Source organism: Galeopterus variegatus, unplaced genomic scaffold (genome assembly GCF_000696425.1).
Source record: "Galeopterus variegatus unplaced genomic scaffold, G_variegatus-3.0.2 Scaffold4779, whole genome shotgun sequence".
Classification (NCBI taxonomy): domain Eukaryota; kingdom Metazoa; phylum Chordata; class Mammalia; order Dermoptera; family Cynocephalidae; genus Galeopterus; species Galeopterus variegatus.
In genome coordinates, this window is record NW_007730890.1 from 49768 (window position 1) to 74276 (window position 24509).

At 43.9% G+C, this 24509-nt stretch overlaps 1 protein-coding gene across 2 annotated transcripts in view; it reads left to right on the forward strand.

Moving 5' to 3' along the window:
• The first annotated feature begins 3 nt into the window (after positions 1–3).
• The window catches only part of VLDLR (very low density lipoprotein receptor), a 34766-nt gene continuing 10260 nt past the window's right edge, over positions 4–24509 (forward strand). For both annotated transcript variants that reach the window (XM_008588335.1, XM_008588336.1), the window contains exons 1-11: positions 4–85; positions 12171–12290; positions 16228–16350; positions 17751–17873; positions 19558–19929; positions 20030–20152; positions 20239–20361; positions 21411–21530; positions 21628–21753; positions 22242–22413; positions 23893–24111. In XM_008588335.1, coding sequence (XP_008586557.1) covers positions 4–85; positions 12171–12290; positions 16228–16350; positions 17751–17873; positions 19558–19929; positions 20030–20152; positions 20239–20361; positions 21411–21530; positions 21628–21753; positions 22242–22413; positions 23893–24111 — 1703 coding nt within the window. The remainder of the gene's footprint in view (positions 86–12170; positions 12291–16227; positions 16351–17750; positions 17874–19557; positions 19930–20029; positions 20153–20238; positions 20362–21410; positions 21531–21627; positions 21754–22241; positions 22414–23892; positions 24112–24509) is intronic.

Below are 24509 nucleotides of genomic sequence, written 5' to 3' on the forward strand. Positions count from 1 at the left end.
CCCATGGGCACGTCCGCGCGCTGGGCGCTCTGGCTGCTGCTGGCGCTGTGCTGGGCGCCCCCGGAGAGCGGCGCCACCGGAACCGGTGAGTGAGGACGCGCCCCTCCGCGGGCGGCCGGGACCCAGCCGGGGCGCCTGGGGGACGGGGGCAGCCCGGGGCGCGGGTCCCCTTTTGCCCACCCCCCTCCCAGGAGGCGCCTCTCCGCTCTCCGCGCCTTCTTTCCCTCCCCACCCTGGTGGCGCCTTCGTGCTGGCTGTCAGCGCCGCGGCTGCAGGAGCCGGGCTCGGGGGACAGTAGGTTTAAGGCGTCCTAAAGCCCCGCCTGAACTAGTCTCCTTCCCTTGCGCCCCCTCTCCCAGAGCCGCTGCTTTGCCTCGTTTTTCACCCCCTTGACAGGGGCTGGGAAATGTGGGCTTCGGAGCCACCGAACAATGGTTGTGGGTCCTCTGCCAGGCGGAGTGTTAGGAAGGAGGCAGAGGCCGAGACGCGCCCCTCGGACTTCGGGGAGGGTGGGCACGGACGCTGGGGCAGGTGGGCGCCCGGGGCCCGCCGGGGCCAGGAGTCCTCCCGCGGCCGTGAGCAGCCGCACGTTCCGCGGGCCGCAGCCGGGGGGCTCCGCGGGGCCGGGAGAAGTGCGCAGCCCGAGCACCCGGACGGCGACTCCCGGGGCGTCGGGCCGCCTCTCGGGCGTGCGGGTTAGAGGAGGAGGGTGGCTTTAAATAGGATTCCCCCCCCCCGGGTGCTTGTCGCCCCCCTTTCCATCTCCTCGGGGCCGCAATTGGATATCTCGTGGGTCCCCCTCGTAGCTGAACGGGGGAGGGGAGTGGAACGAAGACTTAATCAGGTTAGTTTGCTGATCCTCGTTCCCGGTGACGTTTCCTCGAGAGGAATCGAGTCCTAATCCAGTGACTGTAATTAGCCTTTATTCTAAACAATAGATCAGAGGAGTAGCGCGAGAGCTGATGTGTGGCTGTGGTGTGTGGCTTGTTGGAAAGGAGGGGGTGACAACTGTCGAGTCCCCAGGGTCCGCCGCACTGGGCCTGGGAGCCCTGCCCCTCCCACTTGGGGCCTCACAACTTTCCTGGGCAGGCGACAGAAATCCCTTCTAGGAGGGTTCGGTCAGAATCTTGGTGGGTCACTGCAGTGATCTTAAAACAACGCCAAGGGGCTCGCTTGCCAGCTCTAGGGAATTGGGACAGAAAGCTGCCCCAGCCTTGAGAACTCATTGCAGAGTCCCTCGCTCCTGTCGCCTGGTGACTTAGGAGGCCCGCCTGCCTGCAGTCACGTGTCTCCCGAGTGAGAGCGAACTTTCGTGTGCGGTCAAGCAGCCTCTCGGGCAAGACTTAGGGCTTGAAGTTTTCGAATGCCCCCTGCCCTTTGGTTCCTACTGTCAGGGGCGTGTGAAGCTGGGACGGGCTTTTCTGCCCTCCGCGATTGGTCGGCTGTCCGATCACGTTTAGGTTGGTCACATGGCTCCGCGGACTCGTCATTTAGCAGCCTGTGAAGTGTTATCTTTAAGGGAAAGTGAAAGATCCAACAGGCTCCAACGGGCTGTGCTCTCAAATGCTTTCCCCTGCCTGGACTCTGAAAAAGGCGAGTGGGTGGTGAAGATGCGTAACAAACCTAAGAACCTAGAAAAGTCCTGCTTACAGGAGTTTTCAGATGCCAACATTAATCATTAATGGGTGAATACTACTCACTTACTAAACGATTTCTCAGAATAGTGCCATGACCATACTTTTTGTAACATTTCAAAACACCAGGGTATACCAGAAACTACTGCTAATGATCCAGGGAGGAAGTAGAAAAGATTCATTTTTGCTTTCTTTTGTTTCATTTCTTTGCTTCACTTTGTTTCTTCATATTCTTGAAATTTAGGATGTAATAACTTTCCATTAGAAGTTAGCTTTATCCTATGCTAACTTCCTAGAATGCTAGGAATGCACCTAAACTGTTGAAATGAGTTAGTCTAAGCCATACATTCACCTTTTTTTAGGCAGGTCTTTGTCACATACCATGAACCTGGAAAACAGAAGCTCATGCAAACCTAAGTTCTTCAAAGGAAAGGAGGCAGATCCTTTCTGAACTGGAGGAAATGTGGGTTTAGCTGGAGCATGTATTGACCCTAAGCCAACCCAAACTGGCTCCTATCTTAAGTTCAAAGTCCCAGGGCATGTGGGCTGACTTTCTGGCTTTAGTCTTTTACACTTATCCTCTTCTTTCCACTACCACCCTTATGGTGCTGGTCCAAAATACTCTAGGACAGAACAGGTGTGCACTGAGACTCTGGCGGGAACTTAAATAGGGCTAACAAGAGAAGTTACTATACGTGATTGCAAAATACCTCAGGGTTCTAGGATATTTTCAGTCAAGATTAAGACTGGGATACCATATAATCTTTAAGGCCAGAGTCTAGAAGAACCAAGGTTTGGTGAGAGCTTTTCAGATATGGCCATCAACTAGCAAATGAAAAGAAAGAAACTTTTCTTATTGTGGGGAGTGTGTTGGTGTAACTGGCAACACTAATAGACCAGAAGGCAGGAACTGAAGGGCAAGGGGAAAATACATCTGGCTCATCCAGGTAGCACCAAGAGAAGCTATGATGATGATAGTATTGCTTATCTAAGTCAAAGAACGAGCATGTGAGCAGGGACTCTTTAAAGGAGGGTCACCAGCCAAGCCCTCATGGGCAATGACAGCTTCTTGAAGTCTGCAGCAGCTTTGGTCCCTGAATCACCCTCTTGCCCACTTCATGTGGATTTGCCTATAGTGCCTGTCCTGCGTCATTTTGATTCTTTGATTTTATTGCTTGAGTCCCCAGATACCTAAAGCATGTATGAGTCAAGTTCAGTTAAGCTGCCAAATATTAAGACTTCATTACAACAAACTGCATATTTAAGCACTAAGCATTGCTAGCAAAGTTGACAGCCTCCATGCTCAAAAGAAGTGAAGACCTGATCAAAGTGTTTCTGCCCTTTCTAAATTTGAATAACTACAAACCTTCACTTCACTTGAGTAGTTTTGCTACAATTCTGGAAAAGGTGAAAAGTAGTTATAACCTCCTTCTTCCAGGAGGGATATCAAACTGATTAAGACTTAACAAGAACTCCTTGAGTAGAACATGGCCATAAGACTAAGGGAACAGATAGTACCCAGCCATATATCTTCAGGTTTTCATCCAAAAACTGGAAGACTTGGTGCACAGCACAGCAATATAGATAATTCATTTTAAATATCTAGACCATTTTTTATTTCTCACAGAATGGGAATAAAGTTCTTTTCAGCAGAGGGAATAGCAATCAAGATGAGGCAATTACTTACATGATTTCAAGTCATGATTAACTTCACTTTGGACAATGACCTTCCTTTGAAAAGCCACCTTCACGTACTAGCCTATAAGAAATTAAATGGATTGAAGGGTTATGATAAGGTCTATAGTGGTGCTTATCATAATGTACCTGCCTTAGGAGAACTATTTCTGGTGGGCTGTAGCTGCCCTCTTCATGGTGAATTGATAGATTCAGACTTGCTTAGTTTTCTCCTTTCTAATTTAAATTAATCTCCAAAGAGTCCTTAGGCCACAGCATGACAGGCTTACTTTGTTTGCTTACTTTCAAAGCAAACAGTCCAAAAATACCTTCTGCTGAGGTTATGGGTGAGATGTATTGGTTGAGCAGAAGTAAGTGGTCCAAGGACTGTTTTTTTCCCCCAGCTAAAGAGTTTTTGGCTATGAAATATGAGAACTGATAGTTTTTCTGAGGACTTAGAGGCAGAGTATGACTTAGCTCTTGGAGAATCTCACTTTGTAAGTGAAAATAATCTCAATCGTACTGTCTTTCAATCTGAATCAGTGTCTCTTTGCTAAGCATTTCTGTTGGCTTGCAAAAAAACCTCTAAATACTGTTAATTTCACATCATTAGACACCCTAACCGCACCGTGGAAACTAAGAAAGATGGCAGGTGATTCCTTAAACTTAAAACACTTCTCCTTTCACGTGAGGTCTCCTAGGAAAAACTGGGCCTGATAGTTATTTTGAGGCTCTCCATTAAGCAAGAGAGTGCCTGCTAGGTGCTGTGAGAACAAGTATAAAGATTCTACTAGAACTGCCTTCATGTTTGCCTAGAAATCCTTCCCCTACTTTGTATCTTAGAGATGCTGTATGTGTAGGGGAGGGAGCATGCATGGCTTTATATATAAGAGATAACTTTGGGAAAAGAAGCTACAAGATAGGACCACTGGCTAGAGTGGCTGGTCTTGCCACCAACTTGGGGCATCTGGGTTGATCCTACTGGCTAGTAGTCTTTATGTGTCTAGACACAGTGTTGGCAGTGAGGGTAGGGTAGGGGACTTGCAATTTGCCAAACCAGGGATATGATAAATCCTTGATGCTGGATAGCATTTGCAGTTAGTTCACATGTTATAACTTAAATATTTTTTTCAAATACTGTGAATAAATAGGGTTCCTATTTTATAGACTGCCTCTCATCTTTAGTTTTCTAAAGAAAGCCTTCCTAAAAATCCAGGTTATTACCTGATCTGTAGGTTTGCTAAGTAAGCTGTAGATTGATGTTGGTCTTCTTTGTACATCTGCTTGAAACCACTTGATGTAAATCTACTGAGCACCTGCCATATGGCACTAGGCAGGGACCACAGAGTTGGTTCCTTACTTCATGGCATTAGTCTAGCGGAGGTGTCAAATCAGGAAATCAGTGATCCAAAGACAGCCAGGAAGAGAAGCTCTGGACAGGAGTGAGCAGATCCAGAGTTTAAGACTTGATCATAAAAGAGGCAGATAGCAGGTGAAGATTGCTGGAGTTCCCACATGCTACCTGGGTTATAGCTTATGATGTATCCCTAAAATCACCAAGAATGTAGACTTTAATACAACAAAGCCAGAAACTTTTCCATCTCTGCAGATGATCTTACAAAGGTGATAGGACAACAATGGAAAGCTGCCAGCATTGCTAAGAGCATGCGAACATATCAGAAGTAAAATCTAGGTCTGATATGTCAAACTTCTAACCTTACCAGTTAACTGCTGCTAACTTTCCCCATGCGTTGGAACCTCACTTCTCACTGGAAATGAGACCAACACACCCACCCCGAGGCACTCATACTGACAGACAAGTGTGTAAGCGTGCACTGTTTTTAAGTGGTAAAGTGCCACAAAGAGGAGGTAAAAGTACCAAGTACCCTCACAGGCATATGGAACAGGAGCCTTAATAACCTAGAGTCTTCCAGAGCATTCTAGTTAGTAAAACAACTGGTCATACTTGGTTTCAAGTTCAGAAAAGCTTGGAGGAATGTTTTGACAAATGTCTTTGTTCAGACCAGCTTTATTGGTGAACTAAGTAGTCAACTAATGCATTTACTACTAACTAGTGCCTACAAAATCTTTGGATGTAAGGCACCAGGTCCTGAGTTACAAAGATAATTCCCAGGCCTTGCCTTCGGAGGATCTCAGTGTCTAAAAGTGGAAATGGGTAGGTAAGTGCATCTCAGTGTATGACGGCTGTGTGACAGGCACAGAGGACTATGAAAAAGCAGCCCAAACACATCTAGTTCTGCCAAAAAAGGCATGGAGGGCCTCATTCAAGAGGTGCCATCTGGGCCCACTCCTGGTGGGTAAGTGAAGAGTGGAAACATGGCCACACCGAGACAAAGTGACCACGAGGGAGGTCAAGGGCATCAGGTGACAGTGGGGCCTCTTGGAGCTATTAGCTCAGCCAGTACAGCCTGAGAAGATGGTGAGTGGTGACCAACAGGGAAAAGCCTGGAGAAGTTGGGAGGGAACTTAGTCTCAATCCTAGAGACAATGGGAAGCCAGGAAATAATCCCATCCTTGGTACGTCTAGGCTTTCCAGGTTGCTCGAATCACTATCTTGATTTGGATGGAGAATGTGGCAGCTTGGAGGCAAAGGAACAGGAGACTTAAATTTAGATCCAGTGAGAGATGAGGGCTTGGGACATGGCCAGGTGTCAGGGGAGAAGAATCTGGGCCCATTTCTGGACTACTGATTTGGAGTAAGTGATGGGGCCAATTAAAGATAGGGCACATGGGGAGGAGAAGACAGATTTTTAGAAGAACCTATTTACTATGCATGCTTGTTAAGGCATCTAAATAATTTTTACTTACTTAATAGGCTCAAGGGCTTTACTCAGGATGTAAGCATCGTGTCTGTGGCCAAAGACTGGATTTACCTCCTATGTCCATCCAGTGATGGATGTGAGGGCTTATGGGACTTAGTAGTACAGATTACAAATCTGAAAATGAAATAGCCACCTTGATAAATGGGTAGAATCTGTAGCTTCTTAACCTGAGTGCAATGGTTCTTCTCAAAGTATGGTCTGAGACCAGCAGTATCAACATGAACTCATTAGAAATACAAGCTTGGGCCCTACCCTAGACCTACTGAGTCACAATCTCTGGGGCCAGAGCCCAGCATTCTGTGTTCCAACAAGTTTTCCAGGGGAGCTTAATGCAACTAGATCTTGAGAACCGCTGAGTTAGTTTACCACCCACAGAGGCTAGTAACTTCCAGGATATAGCAGGTAGAGGGTCCCTCCAGACAAGAAAACCAAGAGCTGTAGTCCTTCTTGAAAAAGACTCGCTGAGGAAATTCTAGCAGCACTTTTAAAAATCTAGAATGGGGAAAGAAAGGAGGGCTCTGTCTCAACAAGGCTGTGTATGTGAATTCCTCTTCACAAGTGAAACTACCTAATTCTGGGTTCATCAAAGCTGGCTCTACTACCTAAATTCCAAGTCAACAGAATATTCTAGAAGGACATAGTCCTGAGTAGGGTGCTCTAGTTTATTTGCATGCTCAGCAGCACAGTATCTGGAGCCGGAGTGCCTGAATTCAAATCCTAGCTCTGCCCAGCATGATTTTGGGTAAGTTACTGGACTTCCCTTCTCCAAAAACGTTTTCTTTTTTTTTCTTTTTTTTTTTTTTTTTTGTCTTTTTCCATGTCCGGCAACGGATCGCAACCCTCAGTGTCGCCCCCGTACCGGACCGGGACCGGCAACGGGATCGCAACCCTTGGTGCTGCTCCCGCGCCTCGCTCAGCCAGTGAGCGGGAACCGGTCTGCATGTGGGATCCGAACCCTCGGCGGGAGCGCCGCCGCACTTCCCAAGCGGCGCACTATCGCAGTGCGCCACCAGGCCGGCCCCTCCAAAAACGTTTTCTGATCTGTAAAAGGAAATAAAAGTGTGACCATGTAGGACTGAGAATTTAAAAAGTTGAGAGACAGTCTTAGGGCAGTGCTTGCCAACAACAAAAAGCACTCACTTATTATCCATGATTCTTAAGATCATCTCAATCCGATGTAAATGAAAAAACTGATAATTGAACTGTAAAATCCACTTATTTCAGTGAATCAGAAGTAGTAAATCTAAAAATTTAACAGATTTTAGTTGCCCAACCTAAATATTTAGCAGATTTTAGTTGCCTCTAAACTGGTTCATACATTGCTTCAGCAGCTGACTTTAAAGCTAGAACGTAACCTTTGTGCTTGACAACTCAGACCTTCTTCCTTAGCACCTCTGTTGTGATAATTTCCTCTTATGAAACTTCTTTCCTGTAGGAAAACTTCTTTGCTGACTCAGAAATCTGCTTGTCCTAAAAGGAGATTCAGTCTATGAATAGAAAGATTGGCATTAAAGTGGCAAGCAGTAGTAGTGAACTAGACTAAAAATAAATGCCCTTGATGGCGCCAGAAGTGCCAAAACAGATGGACTGAAGAAATTTCAGCAGAAGATAACACTCATATGCTCAAGCAAGGAGGAAGGGCATTGAAGAAGTGAATGCTTGGCCCTGGTAGCCCCGGCACCCAGCATTGTGGCAGCAGAAGCTCCTCTGTGCAGGCTGAAGTATATTCTGAGCCTGATACTCAGAGATGTCTCTATATTCTGAGCATGCATGTTGGAGCGCTCCTACCAAGGTGCTGCTTAGAGCTCTCAGGGAAATTTGTAGCCCGTGCTGTAGGCTTAATATTTACTATAAGGACTATGCAGTTTTTTACTGAAGCTTACATATTGTTCTTCCATGTTAACCCTTGCAGGGACAATTAGACAACAGCAGGCTGACTTCTATATGCATTAAAAACCCTAAGTTTCTTGGAGCCAGTGAACTGCCAACATGTCTGGGTAGCAACGTTAACTATTTAGGTAAGCAAGGCTCCTGGGACATGGGTGCCTTGGAGTAAGTTTGTGTAGTCTGATTCAATCTATATAAGTAAAAGCAAGTAATTCTTTGACATTTTGGGGAATTCACTCATTACAAATTTAAATAGCCATGAAAGTGAGTAGGTACAAGTGACTTCCAATGCCCTGACCCAAAGGGGCAGAGGTATTCATTCTAAGTATTAGAGCTAGAAGGAAACCTAGGCAGATTAATTTCATAGAGCAATAGATCCCCCTTCAAATTCTTACACAAATATTTAACATTCAAAAAGAAGTCTTCTTGGTGGAAACAGAAGTGGAACACAAAGGGCCCCTGCTGTCTTGGCTTTTCCTCTCACTTCAGCCACCACTTTGGCCATAAAGCATTCCTGTGAAACCCTATGGCTTTGAGGAACCTGATAAAATTGCATTTTACTCCAACTTTTTACCTTTCTGAGCAGGCAGACCCTGGGATATAGAGTGCCTCATCCTTCTACCTCCAAGATTATTTTTGGAGGTGTCATTGGCCTAAGAATTAAAAGAACCTCAGGTGTAGCTGATTTCATGTTCAACCCGTTCCCTTTATAAAAGTATAATATTGAACTTGAGACTTAACTTTCATGGATGGAAATAGTCTACAGTCCACAATCCTGTAATCCCCAAAGCTTTGGAAACCAAAAGCTTCTTAACTCATTTGGTGCTTTTGATTCCCCTGGAGCTCTGTACAAAAGCAGTCCCAGTGCAGCACCAGAGGTGGAAAGGTAGGATCTTTTTGAAACTTAAACAGAATACTTATAGTGTTCAGTCCAATGGTTGAGATCTCAGCATTCAATTTAGTGTCTGAGCTCTCCCGCTCTGCATGGAGCAGGGAATTAAACAAAACTAGGGAACACTTTCTGCCCAGTAGCAATGTCTCAAAACAAAGTACTTAGGAAACTAAGAGGCATAGCCCTAAGGCTTAAGGTCTTTATTCGCCTCTCTTTAAAGGGTCCTTTATAAAACCAGCGAGCCTTCCCACCCCCGTTCTGATCTCGCTCCTCTTTTAAACAAGCAGAGATGTTTTAGTAACATACTCTGCTACTAATGCCAATTGTTCCTCCTTCCTAATAGAGTGTTTTGTGTGTGAGGATAAAACACAGCTTTATGACAATCAGGCAGAAGTTTGGGTGAAGTGGAAATATCTGGAATAAAAAAGGTAGAAATTAAATACCTTTTTGTCTTAGGATATTGGAATGAATACTGAAAACATACTTATGTCTGTCCTGAGCCTACTCAGTGTAAACTCTTGGGGCAGAGTTGCTTATATTTTAATATAGTTTATTACTGTTGACAGCTTGTATATACAACTAAATTCAGAGACCCTTTTTAAGGTGATAGTATACTAAATATCAGCCTTAGGATATTGTGTGCCCATATTTAACCCTAGGTCCACTTAAGTGTCTGTAAAATCTGTAACTTCAAAACTCATTTTTGGGCCGGCCCAGTGGCGCACTGCTACAGTGCGCCGCTTGGGAGCACAGCGGCGCTCCCCGCCGAGGGTTCGGATCCCACATACAGACCGGTTCCCGCTCACTGGCTGAGCGAGGTGCGGGTGCAACACTGAGGGTTGCGATCCCGTTGCCGGTCCCGGTCCGGTACGGGCGCAACACTGAGGGTTGCGATCCATTGCCGGACACGAAAAAAAAAAAGACAAAAAGGAAAAAAAAACAAAAAAAAAACAACTCATTTTTAAGGAAGTCTTCTTCCATGTATCTTACCCTGAAGTGGAAACCACCATTTGACTTCTACTTTTTAAGTCCCTATGCAAGTCTGATTATATGGTTGCTGTTTTGACTATGTAGATGTCAATGTCAATGTTTTTGTCTCATTTTGACTTAACAGTAAAAAGATAACTGAAACCTTTAAAAAATTCAGAGCCTTTCAGTCCTCACTGTATCCCCACTGCAACCTGATTATTCTTTCCAAGGATATTTACACCTATGCTCTCTGATTACAAATTGTTCTTTTTCTACTTCTTCAAATAAAGTACTCACAGTAGATGCTTACCATTCCCACAGCCCTCAAAGGTAGTGATGACATAGAACTATAGCAAATAGCCCCTGGAACATGTACCCCCAGCATTGAGAATATTGAAACTATCTTGAGAACACAGTGGCAGTGGGAGGAGAGGGGAGGAGGCAGCCAGGGACCTCGTACTTGAACAAGTGACACTTCCTGACAACAACCTCCACCCTTCTCTTGTCCCCCTTTCTAAATACCTAATATCTTACATCCAATAAAATGAATAAATCTTATGAAATGTAGGTAGGAAGTGCCATTAAAGCATACTGCTTTGTATCTCGGTCCTAACTTCACTAGACTCTTGGGAGCAGAATGGTAGCTGTAGTTTTAAAAGCATTATATTTAGTACCCAAGAAGGTAACCATATCCATATGGTAATTTTGACTTGGACCAATTTTAAATCTCCCTGGGAATTAGACACAAAGCATAGATGCTCCCAGCATATCCTCTTCAGGGAGAAGCTGATACCAGGGAGACCAACTTGAGTATTGTGCACATACACAAGAGTTCCAGTCTGTGCTTGTCTCTGTAGGATCTGCTCCTGTGCCAGCATGCCACAGCTGCAGATGCTTAAAGGTGGCAGGAAATCGGAAGGCTTTTTGCTTGGAATCCCTCCCTCCCTAAGTAATCTACATGAACTATGTGATTCCACTGGTTTTCTTGAATATTTACAGTATGTTTGCTTTAAGCGACCAAATCTGTGCCTTTTATCACACCCTCCAGAAGGACAGAACTGCTAGGGACAGGAAACACCTGAATGTTAGCTGTCATGTTTCAGGAAAATAACTAAGTGCCCTACCTACGAGTTTATACCATTATATGAATTAAATATCCGTACACTGAGCATAGGAAAGCCGAGGTTCAGAGAAATACACCCCGGTTCTGTGGCTCTACCTCACTTTCCATTTTCTTTCATCACTAAATTGGAAGTGATCTCCCTTTCTAAGTATAGTGTCTATACTCTTTTGATGCTTTTATCTTATCTTGGAGCTGTTTTGTAAATGTGTGTTCTTCCAGTTAGACTTCAATTTCTAAGATGAGGAAGTATGTATTAAACCCTTTTCTTGCTGCTTCTTTTAAATCTCTTTTACTTTGCTTGTAATAGGAGCATCATTCATGAATAACAGTAAGGATGTAGACAAGAAATGCCATTAAAGGATTAGGATTTGGGTGCATGGTTATAGCCACACAAGTGGCTTAAACAAATGAGAGAAATGAGTCCAGAGCAGATGTGATGCCCTTTGTGGTCTTAAAGCAATCTGGGTTCCTTCTATTTTGGTCTGCCTCTATTGGTCCAGGATCACTATTCCAGCAACCATGCCCAATTTTCAGGAACCAGAAGGGAATAAAGGGAAGGAAAATGGATCTCCTGTTCTTGTAAGGATATTTCCTAGAAGTTGTATATACCATTTCTGTTTACATTTCATTAGCCAAAACTTAGTACTATGGCTATGCCTCAACACAGGAGAGGCTGAGAAATCTAGTGTTTAGTCTTCGCGTGTGCCCAGCTAAGACCTCAATTACTGCCCGTCATGCTCCCAAGACCCATCCAACTGTGGCCGCTAGAATGTTAAAGCCTGCTGAGTCTGCATGGGCCAGCCCGGTGGCGCACTGCTATAGTGCGCCGCTTGGGAAGCGCGGTGGCGCTCCCGCTGAGGGTTTGGATCCCACATACAGACCGGCCGCTCACTGGCTGAGCGAGGGGCGGGAGCAACACCGAGGGTTGCCATCCCGTTGCCGATCCCGGTCCGGTACGGGCGCGACACTGAGGGTTGCGATCCGTTGCCGGGCACGAAAAAAGACAAAAAGGGAAAAAAAAAAAAAAAAGCCTGCTGAGTCTGCAGCTATCCTGCTGAGAAGATCCCTATCCATGGGTTTTGGGTAACTTGCCCCTCTATCCTACCACCCTTCTATCCTTGCTTTGCTAAGTGTTCCCTCTTTTTTAGGGAAAAAAGCCAAGTGTGAACCCTCCCAATTCCAGTGCACGAATGGCCGATGTATTACTCTGCTGTGGAAGTGTGACGGGGACGAAGACTGTGCTGATGGCAGTGATGAAAAGAACTGTGGTGAGTGAAGAGTCTGATAGTCTCACTTGCCACCTCACTTGGACTTATGCATTCTATTGAATGTGATGATGTTATCTTAGTTTCTACAAACAGTTTCTACTGAGATTCTGAAAGTAAAATCGACTTCTAAAAATTGCTTTGAATCGGAGTCTGAGGAATCTGTACTTCCTGGTCTAGAAGAATAGAATTGAATGTTTGACATGGGGTTATCAACTTGAATATGGAATGTTGAAGATAAAGTGGAGTTCCTTTCAAACGACAGGACCTGATTTATCTTAGATTAGGCAAACGATGTGGTATAGGAAGCTGGAGGAAGGGGGAAGGACCTGAAATAGAGGCAGACAGAAAATTGCCTAGAAGTGCTTTTTTTTTTTTTTTTTTTTTTTTCTCCAGTGGCTGTGATCACAGAAGGGAAAACAAGCCCTGAACACTATGAAATCCCCTAAAGTTTCAGGGTGTTAATTCACCCCTGGCATAGAAACTACAAGCCAGCACAGATCAAAGATCAGATAAGGATTCTTTTTGAATTCTCTGCCTACAATTGTTGCTAATTCTAAAGCATTAGGCAGGGCAGGGCGGAAGACATTTTCACCCCAAGAGAATGGGGATATAACATCATACCCATTGATCAGCATCTGTCAAAAGATCATCATGAGAAATGCCTTTGTCTGCGATCATGTCAAGCCAGAACCCTTGAATACATGCTGAAGTTTGCTTTATGACCTCTTTGTTCTGTGTTGTAAAAATCCCGAAATAATGTTGTGTGTGAATATTGGTGCTAACACTGTCATTTACCTTTTAAAAGATGTTATGTAAAGATGTCCATTAGACAAATCAGAAATGCAGAAGAAAAGTAGAAGCTAAATGGTTTCATCAACTGCCGTCTTGTTATTCCCTTACCTACTTCTTCATGCATCATTACTAAAATGTTACACAACGTGGCAGATACTGCCCTATGCTTGATCTCTCTGGGTAATACCACAGGTGTTTCTGTGCCAATATGCAGATCAATAGCTCTGTTGGGAGCATGGAAAGTCCATTCTGTAGTCTCAGGGAAGAAACTTATCTCTAGCCTCAGGAACCCAAGAATAGTTCTCCCATGCAACACTTCTCCATCATTTGCATTTTAACACTGAGATTTTAATCTACTCCACAAGGCATTGAGTTCCATGCTATTTTTGGGTTACCTAGGTAATATGGTTCTCTCACTAAATATTTCACTAGAAGATTCTCAGTCTTGTTCACTGTACTCTTGGTGTAAGTAGCAATTCTTCCTCTATTCTAAACTTGTATTTGGCAAAATCCATTGCTTTTTCTTAAAAAATAATTATTCACTTTATGTGTTGACATCTTTTTTTTTTTTTTAACCATCTGACTGAGTAGAAACTAACTTGGGTCATTTTAGGGGTAATCTCTGGCTTTTCTTAAAATAATCTCTGCATAAATACCCCCTACTAGCCACATGGTAAGACAGTTTAGAAGAGGGAAAGAAGTCGATGTATATCTAATAGGGATCACTTGAGATGGGAAAAATTAAATCTATTCTTGGCCAGAATTTGTCTTTGCCTCTCAGGTGTGAAGGTAGAGAAAGAAAATGGAAGCATTACTCAGGGAAACTCTGAATGCTTATATTGAGATGTTCCTTTATGAAAGCAAAATCTACATAATTACTTAAAGTTTCCAAAGCCACCTCCTATTTTTCCTGTCTAACCTCTTCATGCAGAACTTGGTTGCAATTTTTGGCAGGGCTCTTTCTTTCAAGCATGTCAACTAGCATTTTTAGTCAATTCGAGCTTAGATTCCATAAGCCGTGTGCTTCTATTGGTCTCATTAACTCATTCTTTTATAAAGTGTTAGGCTGAGCTGATTAATCAGTAACTTAGATACCCTAAGCATATAACTGCCAGTTCTCTTCCTCTGTGACACATCTAAATTTCTATCCATCTCTCACTGTCCAGTTCAAATATCCTTTCTTTATCCTCCCAGTCTATACTTAGAATGCAGAGAGATGAATTCTACAGCAATTTGTCTGTCCCTATTTGTCTTTTGCTCAAACACTTTGTTATATAGCCCATCTTTCAAATCCTCATGACATTTTCTACTTGTTAAAATCATGCGGTCTCTTTACAACTATTTCCCTACCCCCTCTTTTGCAATCTCCAAAGAATATCACTGGTTGAATTATAGCAACTAGCCTTGCTGACCCTCTGGCCTCTTCCTCCATGCTCAGGAGAACATGGACCTTGGATAGCACATTATCCATTAACACTGGGGTTTGAGTATCTCAGTGATTTTAGAAACAGGTGTGAATCTAAGAGCTAACATGGCCTTTTTTGTTTCCTTGGCTATGTAATTTAAGGAGATGAATAACTCTTTTGGGATCATCATAATTTGTCAACCCATCTTGAGTTCTAGAAATGGACTGTAATCACTGTCCACCCCCTTTGCAACATCTAAGGCAGAACTAGAGTGGCCCAAGGGTAAGCCCTCAACTCAGAGTTCTATCTAGCATACATCCCTGACTTGAAGCAGTCTCTTTCAAATTTTCAGCAAGTCGTGTACTTTTAGCTGATCACAGAATACTTGTTTAAGAGGAATGTTTGAAAATGGAAATTCAGTAGAAAGTATAGGCACACAGGCAAGGAAGAAAATAGTCTTGAGAAGGATGAGCCCAGGGTGTCCTGTTGGCTACATTACCAAGACTCTTCCTACTCTGTGACTCCTTCAGGAGTAAGGTGACCAAGCTGCCTGGTTTGCTTAGGACAGTCCTGGTTTATGCTTATCTTCCTGGTATAATTAACAGTGTACCCTTTCTAGAGAGAGACTGTCCCAATTCAGACAACAAATTGCATGGTGTGACCCTAAGTATAGGGGACCAGACCTGCCCTAGAAAGAATTAGTAGCAGAATTGATATGTTACTTCAGGCTGTTTTTACACTGAAGGTCATTAAAGCTGCCAGTGCTAATATCCATACTGACTGCTTGTAACCTGTGGCTGGAAGGACTAAAATCTCCTCTCCCTTGAATTCTAAATATGACCTCTCTTGTTATACTTGCTTTTAAGTTTTCTTCCTTTCCTACTGGGTGAATTCCTTTGCTTCAGTAGACAAATAGGGGTCACAGTATTCAGTCCTGGGCCTTGGCCTTCTATCTCTACACTAAATGCCTGTGTTGTTAAGAGATGCTCCAGAATAGTGTCTTAGTTCGGACTTCTGTAACAAAAATACCATAGACTGGGTGACTTAAACAGAAACTTATTTGTCACATTATGGAGGCTGGGAAGTTCAAGATCAAGGTGCTAGCAAAGTCTGATGACTGGTGAGGGCTCTCTTCCTAGCTGTCTTCTCATTGCATCCTCACATGATGGAAAACAGAGAGAAAGCAAACTCTCTTGTTTCTTTTATAAGGGTGTGGATCCCATTCACGAAGTCTCCACCCTCATGACCTAATTACCTCCCGAAGACCCCACCTCCTAATACCATCACTTTGGGGGGGTGAGGATTTCAACATATGAATTTGGGGGAGACACAAACATTGAGTCCATAACAAGCAGTTCTGCTGTCATCCAGTCACAGGATAGAACGTTTGGCTGTTAAACTTATAAAGTACTTGAGTGACTTAGAAGAAATGCATGAAAAGAATGAAAGTATTACTTAATCTCAACATTATAAAACAAGCAAGAAGTTAATTAGAAGGTATCCCTGGGTCATAAGACAATGAGCAGCCTTTGTCTTGCCACGACTTCAGTATCCTCCAAGTCTCCCAAATGAGCACCTTCCTCCTCTGAAAAAAAGAAAGATTTTTAAAAAGCAGTTCCCCCAGATGTTGGCAGTTGAATGTTCTGGAAAACATAACAAAAAGAAGTTTTAGCCCTGATGAGATGATAGGACTCTCCAGTAAGTGATGTAACTTTAACCCTGTAAATCAACTTGTGCAGTAAGGAAGACGTGTGCTGAGTCTGACTTCGTGTGCAACAATGGCCAGTGTGTCCCCAGCCGATGGCAGTGCGATGGCGATCCTGACTGTGAAGATGGTTCTGACGAAAGCCCAGAACAGTGCCGTGAGTGCCATGCGCTTTGCACTGGAGCTTCTCCAAGCCATTCTGTGTCTCATAGTTCTAAGCATTGCTTAATCTACTGCATACTCGGTATTTGTTTCCTTCTGCCTGCCTTAAAGTTTAGGCCAGTTGACTCCAAGGTTAGTCACGTTCTTAACAGCTGATCATTTTCCTTTAAAGAATGTTCTCCATGGTCTAACAAGACTGACATTCTCTTGGGTAGCTTCACTATGAATACTTAAGACTGCAGCCAACAGGTTTGATTAAGAACTCCTTGACTAGGTGCACAGATTTCAAATGTTTGGTGATAATGACTCTGAGCAGATGGTACTCTGGTCCTGGAAGCTAAGTCAAGATCAGAGGGTTTCCCACGGGCTAATTATAAGCTTTTAGATGCATGGATTCTCATATTATGAAAAAAGCTATTACTGAAGGGGGAAGGTCATTAACAATAGGGTGATATAGTGATTTTTAGCAAACATGTGAACTACAGTTTCTAAAGCATGGATCTTACTGGGATCTTGTTCTTAAATAAGAGAAACTTTATAGGTATACAAATGTTTATCTGTGTCCTTAGGCCAATATTCAGAAAAAAGTCTATGAGATCATAGAGGGTGATGGTTTGGGGTCACATAAATTGGGATCATTTGAATGGCAAGGTGAAGAAAGTCTTGGAATTCATTTTGAAGCAGTAGAGGCCTGCTGAAACACTAAAAGAGGAGGACTAACACCAACAAAGTTTAGGTCTGGAATGTGATTATGAAAGAAAATCAAGCATAATGGAAGATAAGGGTGTTACTTTCAATTTTCTAGGCAAGAAGTGAGGGGAGTAATTATAATATTGGTCAAGGCAGGTGAGTTAAAAACCTGTGAGTTAAAGGCAGGTTCTATAAAGATTCAGCCCCAAGTTTTAGTGGCAGACGACCCGTAAAGTCGAGATTTAGGGCATGTCTCTGCTTTGCAAGATGTAAATGTAGAGGAGGTTGTGAGCAAGGCCTGTGGAGGAATCCAGGCAATGGAAGACTTCATAGGTGGTAAACCACATGGCCTTTAATGAAGTTGGGATTAGGTGACAATATGTGGGTGTGTCCAATTGGTATCTAACAGATAAATAATGGTCTAGGAGCGGGCCAGCCAATAAATTTCACCATGCCAAGTAAAACAAAAGCCAGGACTGAGTACGCCATGGAACCTTGAAGGAGTGACACGGTCAAGGCTCTCGGGAGCACGGCCAGGTAGCAAAAGTTGGCATGGCTTCTTAAGGAATGGAGCTGGTGAAGGACTCCCTTCACCAGCATGCCAGGTCGCTGAGTTACAGGTGTCCCCGCTGCCAGGCAGCGCAGGAGCAGCAGCTTTGCCCTGATCAGTTTTGAGGCTCTTTTGAGATTGTATATCATCAACAGATATGAGAACATGCCGCATAAATGAAATCAGCTGTGGCGCCCACTCTACCCAGTGCATCCCAGTGTCCTGGAGATGTGATGGTGAAAATGATTGTGACAGTGGAGAAGATGAAGAAGACTGTGGTAAGAAGATCAGTGTTGAGTGGCGTAACCCAAAGACCCTTTCCCTCAAAGAGGGGTGGGCAGGGGAAGCTGACTTAAGTATGAAGATGCGATTCTATTGACTCGCTTTTCAGTAACTTCACTGTCTGCTTGATCACTTCTCCTTCATAACTGCCTAACACTCTGAAGGATGTTCACGTGGTAATTGACCATTGCTTGGTGTTTCTTTTAGGCAAATAGAAATAAGAAGGTAAGTCAGTCAAGGCACTTATATTTAGAGGTAGCTCAGTAAAGCAACATCGTGTGGGCTTTTGTCTGTTGTGATAGTAATTCATGGGCCTTCCTCACCTTGGCTCAGTAAAACTAGAAGGTGATTAGGGCTGGCAAACACATTCATAGGTCTCAACTAGATTGGCTTATTGGAACAAATTACTTGAGTATCACACATGCATTTTTAGCTTGCAAACTAGATTCTGTTGTAACTAAAAGTTTTCAAAAGTCAACAGAAATCTGAATTAACATCTTGCTCATAGATACCCAAAGAAAAGTCTACCCAATTGGTGGTACCTTTGTCACCTGTTACAGGTCCTGTCTCTGAAAGCTCACTCTGTTTCCTATTCTTTCATGTTTCTATTCTTGGAAAACCTGTAATAAAATGCTACATGTTAAAGGTGAGGCCCTGGGAAAATCTGTAGGTTGAACAAATATTGCTTGGAATGCTCTTTCAAGCTACCGCCGTTTTTATAGGGCCTTTAAAACCCACAGCTCCCAAATCTGACAAGCACGCTATTCCTGATACAGCAGTATACAAGGGAGCTCAGGGCACTCACAGTTGAGACACGAACAAGCTTGCGTAGAAGTCACCTCCTGAGGTCAATACCACTGCACCTAGTCCAATGAGTCTTAGTGTTCAATCCTAGAATTGAGCTTTATGTATTGGAAATCCCTGGAGCTGCCAAGTGTTTCCCTCATAAATCTCGACTTTGCTTCCCAAGAGAGTGGTGGTCTCCATTCTAATCACCACCAAATTGTGACCTTAATATGTTTGGCAGGAATTTAAGACAAAGTAAAAACTGGCTAGTATGACTAGCTTATCATTATTAGCGTTCCTGGTTGCTAGATCATGATAATAGCCCTAGCAGTGACTCTTTAAAAATTGAAAGTATTTAAGACTTGTTATTTCTGATCTTCATTTAAAGGACCAAAAGAGAAGGAACCAAGTACGGTGGTATAAGGTTCACTTCTTTTTGGTGATAGTGGCTTACTACTTGTTGTATTATGTTGCCTATGTATGTAATTCATGATGTTCTCAGCTAGTGATACAATCTGCCCTGGCAAGCAGTCTGTTGATTTAGGAGTAAATCAGTCTCTTCTTTACAAAATGAAATCCTTTGTTACAGTTTAAGTTATTGATCACCATCCCGTTAAGAGTCAATTGTGGTTCTCATCTCAAATTAATTTCTAGTCTTCAACTATTTTCTTGGTCCTTTATTTCTGTTCTTAACTTATTCATAGTGTGCCTGCATTTTTTACATGGTGAGACTGTTTCCTAATATCCTAGTAACTTGTTCTTGATATAATTCCACTTTAGCTTTTAAGGTAAGCTAGGATTCGTGGTCAAAGATCACTATATTAGGTTTTGGAACAAGAGTCTTGAAAGGACCATCATGATGCACTTTCAGTGGGACATCCTTTCTCTCACTAGGCAACATAACATGTAGCTCTGACGAATTCACATGCTCCAGTGGCCGCTGCATCTCCAAGAACTTTGTATGCAATGGCCAGGATGACTGTAATGATGGCAGTGATGAGCTCGACTGTGCCCCACCGACCTGCGGTGCCCATGAGTTCCAGTGCAGCACCTCCTCATGCATCCCCATCAGCTGGGTATGCGACGATGATGCAGACTGTTCAGACCAGTCGGATGAGTCCCTTGAGCAGTGTGGCCGCCAGCCAGTGATACACACCAAGTGCCCGGCCAGCGAGATCCAGTGTGGCTCTGGCGAGTGCATCCACAAGAAGTGGCGATGTGATGGGGACCCTGACTGCAAGGACGGCAGTGACGAGGTCAACTGTCGTAAGTAGCTTTCTTATCAGCATGGATGTTCAGTGTCCTTCCATGTAGCAGCTGGGACAACGTGGCTGGCTTCATTCCAGGGTGTTCCCTCCTTCTGTAGCTTCTCGAACCTGCCGACCTGACCAATTTGAATGTGAGGATGGCAGTTGTATCCACGGCAGCAGGCAGTGTAATGGGATCCGAGACTGTGTCGACGGCTCTGACGAAGTCAACTGTAAAAATGGTGAGGGTCTCTTCTTGGTGGTTAGGCAGGGGATTGCTCTGATCAGACCCATGAATGAAATCTCTCTTCTGTGTTTCTCTTTGTAGTCAATCAGTGCTTGGGCCCTGGAAAATTCAAGTGCAGAAGCGGGGAATGCATAGATATCAACAAAGTATGTAACCAGGAGCAGGACTGCAGGGACTGGAGTGACGAGCCCCTGAAAGAATGTCGTAAGTGAAGGGGTTGCTTGAGGACGGAGGTGGAAGTTTAATTCGATCCAGTACACTGCTGCCCTGACCCTGCGTGGTGCCTGGTTAAACTTCTAATGAACTAAAATTCAATTGTTACGCTTAAGAGTAAAATTTTATGACTTAAAAGCCCAGACAGCAACAAACTAGCTCAAAGTTTATAGACAGCAACAAACTAGCTCAAAGTTTAACCTCCTTAAAGATAACTGATCAGCAATAGAAAAACTTGACTACATAGTACTTAACCAACTGGTACCTTGCCAAGGATATTGACAATGCTCCTTGAGATGCATACCTATAAAACAAATGATTAGGTCTTAGGCAAATCATGGGTTAGACAGGCTAACTAGGTAAGTTATCACAAATAGCCTGTATTTTTTTTTTTTTTGTCTTTTTTCGTGACCGGTAAGGGAATCACAACCCTTGGTGTGGTGTCGCCCGCACCACGCACAGCCAGTGAGTGCACCGGCCAGTCCTATATAGGATCTGAACCCGTGGTGGGAGCGTCGCTGTGCTCCCAGCGCCGCACTCTCCCGAGTGCGCCACGGGGCCAGCCCAATAGCCTGTATTTTTTTTTTTTTTTTGTCTTTTTTCGTGACCGGTAAGGGAATCACAACCCTTGGTGTGGTGTCGCCCGCACCACGCACAGCCAGTGAGTGCACCGGCCAGTCCTATATAGGATCTGAACCCGTGGTGGGAGCGTCGCTGTGCTCCCAGCGCCGCACTCTCCCGAGTGCGCCACGGGGCCAGCCCAATAGCCTGTATTTTTTTTTTTTTTNGTCTTTTTTCGTGACCGGTAAGGGGATCACAACCCTTGGTGTGGTGTCGCCCGCACCACGCACAGCCAGTGAGTGCACCGGCCAGTCCTATATAGGATCTGAACCCGTGGTGGGAGCGTCGCTGTGCTCCCAGCGCCGCACTCTCCCGAGTGCGCCACGGGGCCAGCCCAATAGCCTGTATTTTAAATGTGAATAAGACAAAGATCAGTTGAGAATATGTTGTCAAGTGGCTTTCCTACATTTTTATTCCAGATGTAAATGAATGCTTGGTAAATAATGGTGGATGTTCCCATATCTGCAAAGACCTAGTAATAGGCTACGAATGTGACTGTGCAGCTGGGTTTGAACTGATAGACAGGAAGACCTGTGGAGGTGAGTCAAAGAGGAGAACCTGGAGGTGATGGGAAAAGGACAGTCTATATCTAGTAAGGTGTAAGAACAGCAAGACTAATTCTAATTTCCCTCCTAGACATTGACGAATGCCAAAATCCAGGAATCTGCAGTCAAATTTGTATCAACTTAAAAGGCGGTTACAAGTGTGAATGTAGTCGTGGCTATCAAATGGATCTTGCCACTGGCGTGTGCAAGGCAGTAGGTAAATGGACTTGGACTGTGGTACCCTTATGAGTAAGTGCTTATAAAAGGTACAGCCAGTGACTACGATAGTCAAACTAAGTATGAAATTAAATAGTACTTGAGAGCAGTGCTACTAAACTCACAGTGCACTATTCTAGGTTATATAGCAGATTATTTCCCCCGTTAGCTGTCTTGGTCATTTCTTTTGCACATGATACCATGAATACCTCCAGGTTTGCTTGCTTTCTGCTTCTGAAATTTGAGTACAATTTAAGTAAGTAACTTACTCGTCTGCTACCCCTATCGTCAGATGCTGTAACTCCACCACTGCCTTCCTTAACAGTGGGAAGCACTTTCAGGGCCCAGGGCAGGAACTCCAGGACAGGTACCACTGAGGTGCTCAGCAGTACCTTGACACTTTCAGTGCTCCTCTGTTGGAAGGGGGTGACTTAGGAAGGATCTTGCCTTCTTACAGCAAAACTAAATAACTTGACTCCTGTCTTACAGGCAAAGAACCGAGTCTCATCTTCACTAATCGAAGAGACATCAGGAGGATTGGCTTAGAGAGGAAAGAGTATATCCAACTAGTTGAGCAGCTGAGAAACACTGTGGCTCTTGATGCTGACATTGCTGCTCAGAAACTATTCTGGGCTGATCTCAGCCAAAAGGCCATCTTCAGGTAACTTCCAGTTCCATTCTTGGTGTCTTGACATGAGTCATTGTCACATGGCCTGTAGGAAGGTTTGGAGGAGTTTTTCTTGTCTCTAGCTCCAATCTAGCATCAAATTACCTGGGAATGTTAAATCTAACACTGCTTCTTTAACTATTAAATTACTATCAGTTCCTAATTAGAAACTGAGAGGAAAAAAGCAGCACAAATTGTTTTCTCTCTGCCCTCATGCCATAATCAACACAGGTGACTTCTGTGACCAAATGTGTGAGGGTTTTTCTGCACCAGCAAGCAAGCAATCAATTCTGTAGCAGTCACAAGCTGAGTGTCCTCTAATGCAATTCAATTCCAACACTGTCTGCCTGGAGGTAGCCTCAGACCCCACTGATTGAGGGCCCACTTCCCTAAGACTGCCCCCACTTCAGACACCAGTCACAAATCTGGGCCTCCAGAACTTCTGGCTTCCAGTAGGAGTTCCCATGACCCCTTCTTTAGGTCCAATTAATTTGCTAGAGCAGCTCACAGGACTCAGGGAAACACTTACATTTTTTTTGCATATTTACATTTACCAGTTTATTATAAAATATATTACAAAGTTTATCATAAAAGATATTACAAAGGGCACAGATGAAGAGATGCACAGGGCAAGGTATGGAGAAAGGGGAGCAGAGCTTCCATGCCCTCCCCAGGTGCGCCATCCTCCAGGAACCTCTGCGTGGTCAGCTATCTGGAAGCTCTCTGAACCCAGTTCTTTTATGATTTTATGGAGTCTTCATTACAGAGGCATGATTGACTAAATCATTGGCCTTTGGTGACTAACTCAACCTTCAGCCCCTCTCCCCTCTGAGATTGGGGGATGGGGCTGAAAGTCCCAATCCTCTAACTCTGCCTTGGTTTTTCCAGTGACCAGCCCCCATCCTGAAGCTACCTAGGGCCTGCTGGCCATCGGTCAACTCATTAGCATACAAAAAGATAACAGTTTGGAGTTTCTGAGGATTTTAGGAGTTGCATGCCAGAAAACAGGGACAAACACCAATAGATATTTCATGTCACAGAAACTATCAGTTGTCTATAAAGTAAAAGATGGCTACAGCTGTAAGACTGTATCAGATGACATCTTAATTTCCCTTATTTTCTCTCCTTTCTCTACAGTTAATTGAGAACTTTTTGTTGTTACTACCAATAGAAATGGTAGTGGCAGCCTTTTCTTAATGGGAACTATAGAAATTCAGGTGATGGTTACTGAAACAGGTAGCTTCACTTAGAGTTTTGTTGTTCTACACAGAATGCACATCAGCAACTAAGAACCTACAGTATTATTAATTTAGCATCAGTAAGCAGCATGGTTAAGTAATTTGAGTGGTGAGCTATGATGTTACTAGAGTTCTTTCTGAACAAAGGTGTTGACCATTTCATAAGCAGAAAGTCCATTCTCCAAGTTCTAATGGTGTCAAACTCTTAAATTTCTTGTGGCCTATTCTGTTTCAGTGCCTCAATTGATGACAAGGTTGGTAGACATGTTAAAATGATCGACAATGTCTATAATCCTGCAGCCATTGCTGTTGATTGGGTGTACAAGACCATCTACTGGACTGATGCGGCTTCTAAGACTATTTCAGTAGCTACCCTAGACGGAACCAAGAGGAAGTTCCTGTTTAACTCAGACTTGCGAGAGCCTGCCTCCATAGCTGTGGACCCGTTGTCTGGGTTTGTATTCTGTTTTCCATCACATAGCCTTTTGGATGCTATCTGTGTAGCTTTCCTCATACCTGAATTGGAACTAAAATCCCAAGACTTACCAGCCCTCCACAGAAAAGAATTATCTGATTACAGATGTCAGTGGTGCCACAGCTGAGCAACCCTGGGGGATGGCCTTATATATGTGACAGGTCCTCCCTGTAGCCAACTGCTGGTTGACATTACTGAAACATTTCTGATTTGATGTACACCAAAATCTGTATCCACACCTTTATACATACCCAGCTTCTACACAAGTGATTTTTAAATTTTTGTTTGAACACTTTGCTTAGTTAGCTCTGGTTGATCAAACCTAAATACTAGCATGAATTGCAGGGATTTTGGTAACCATATTGCTTTGAGGTTTT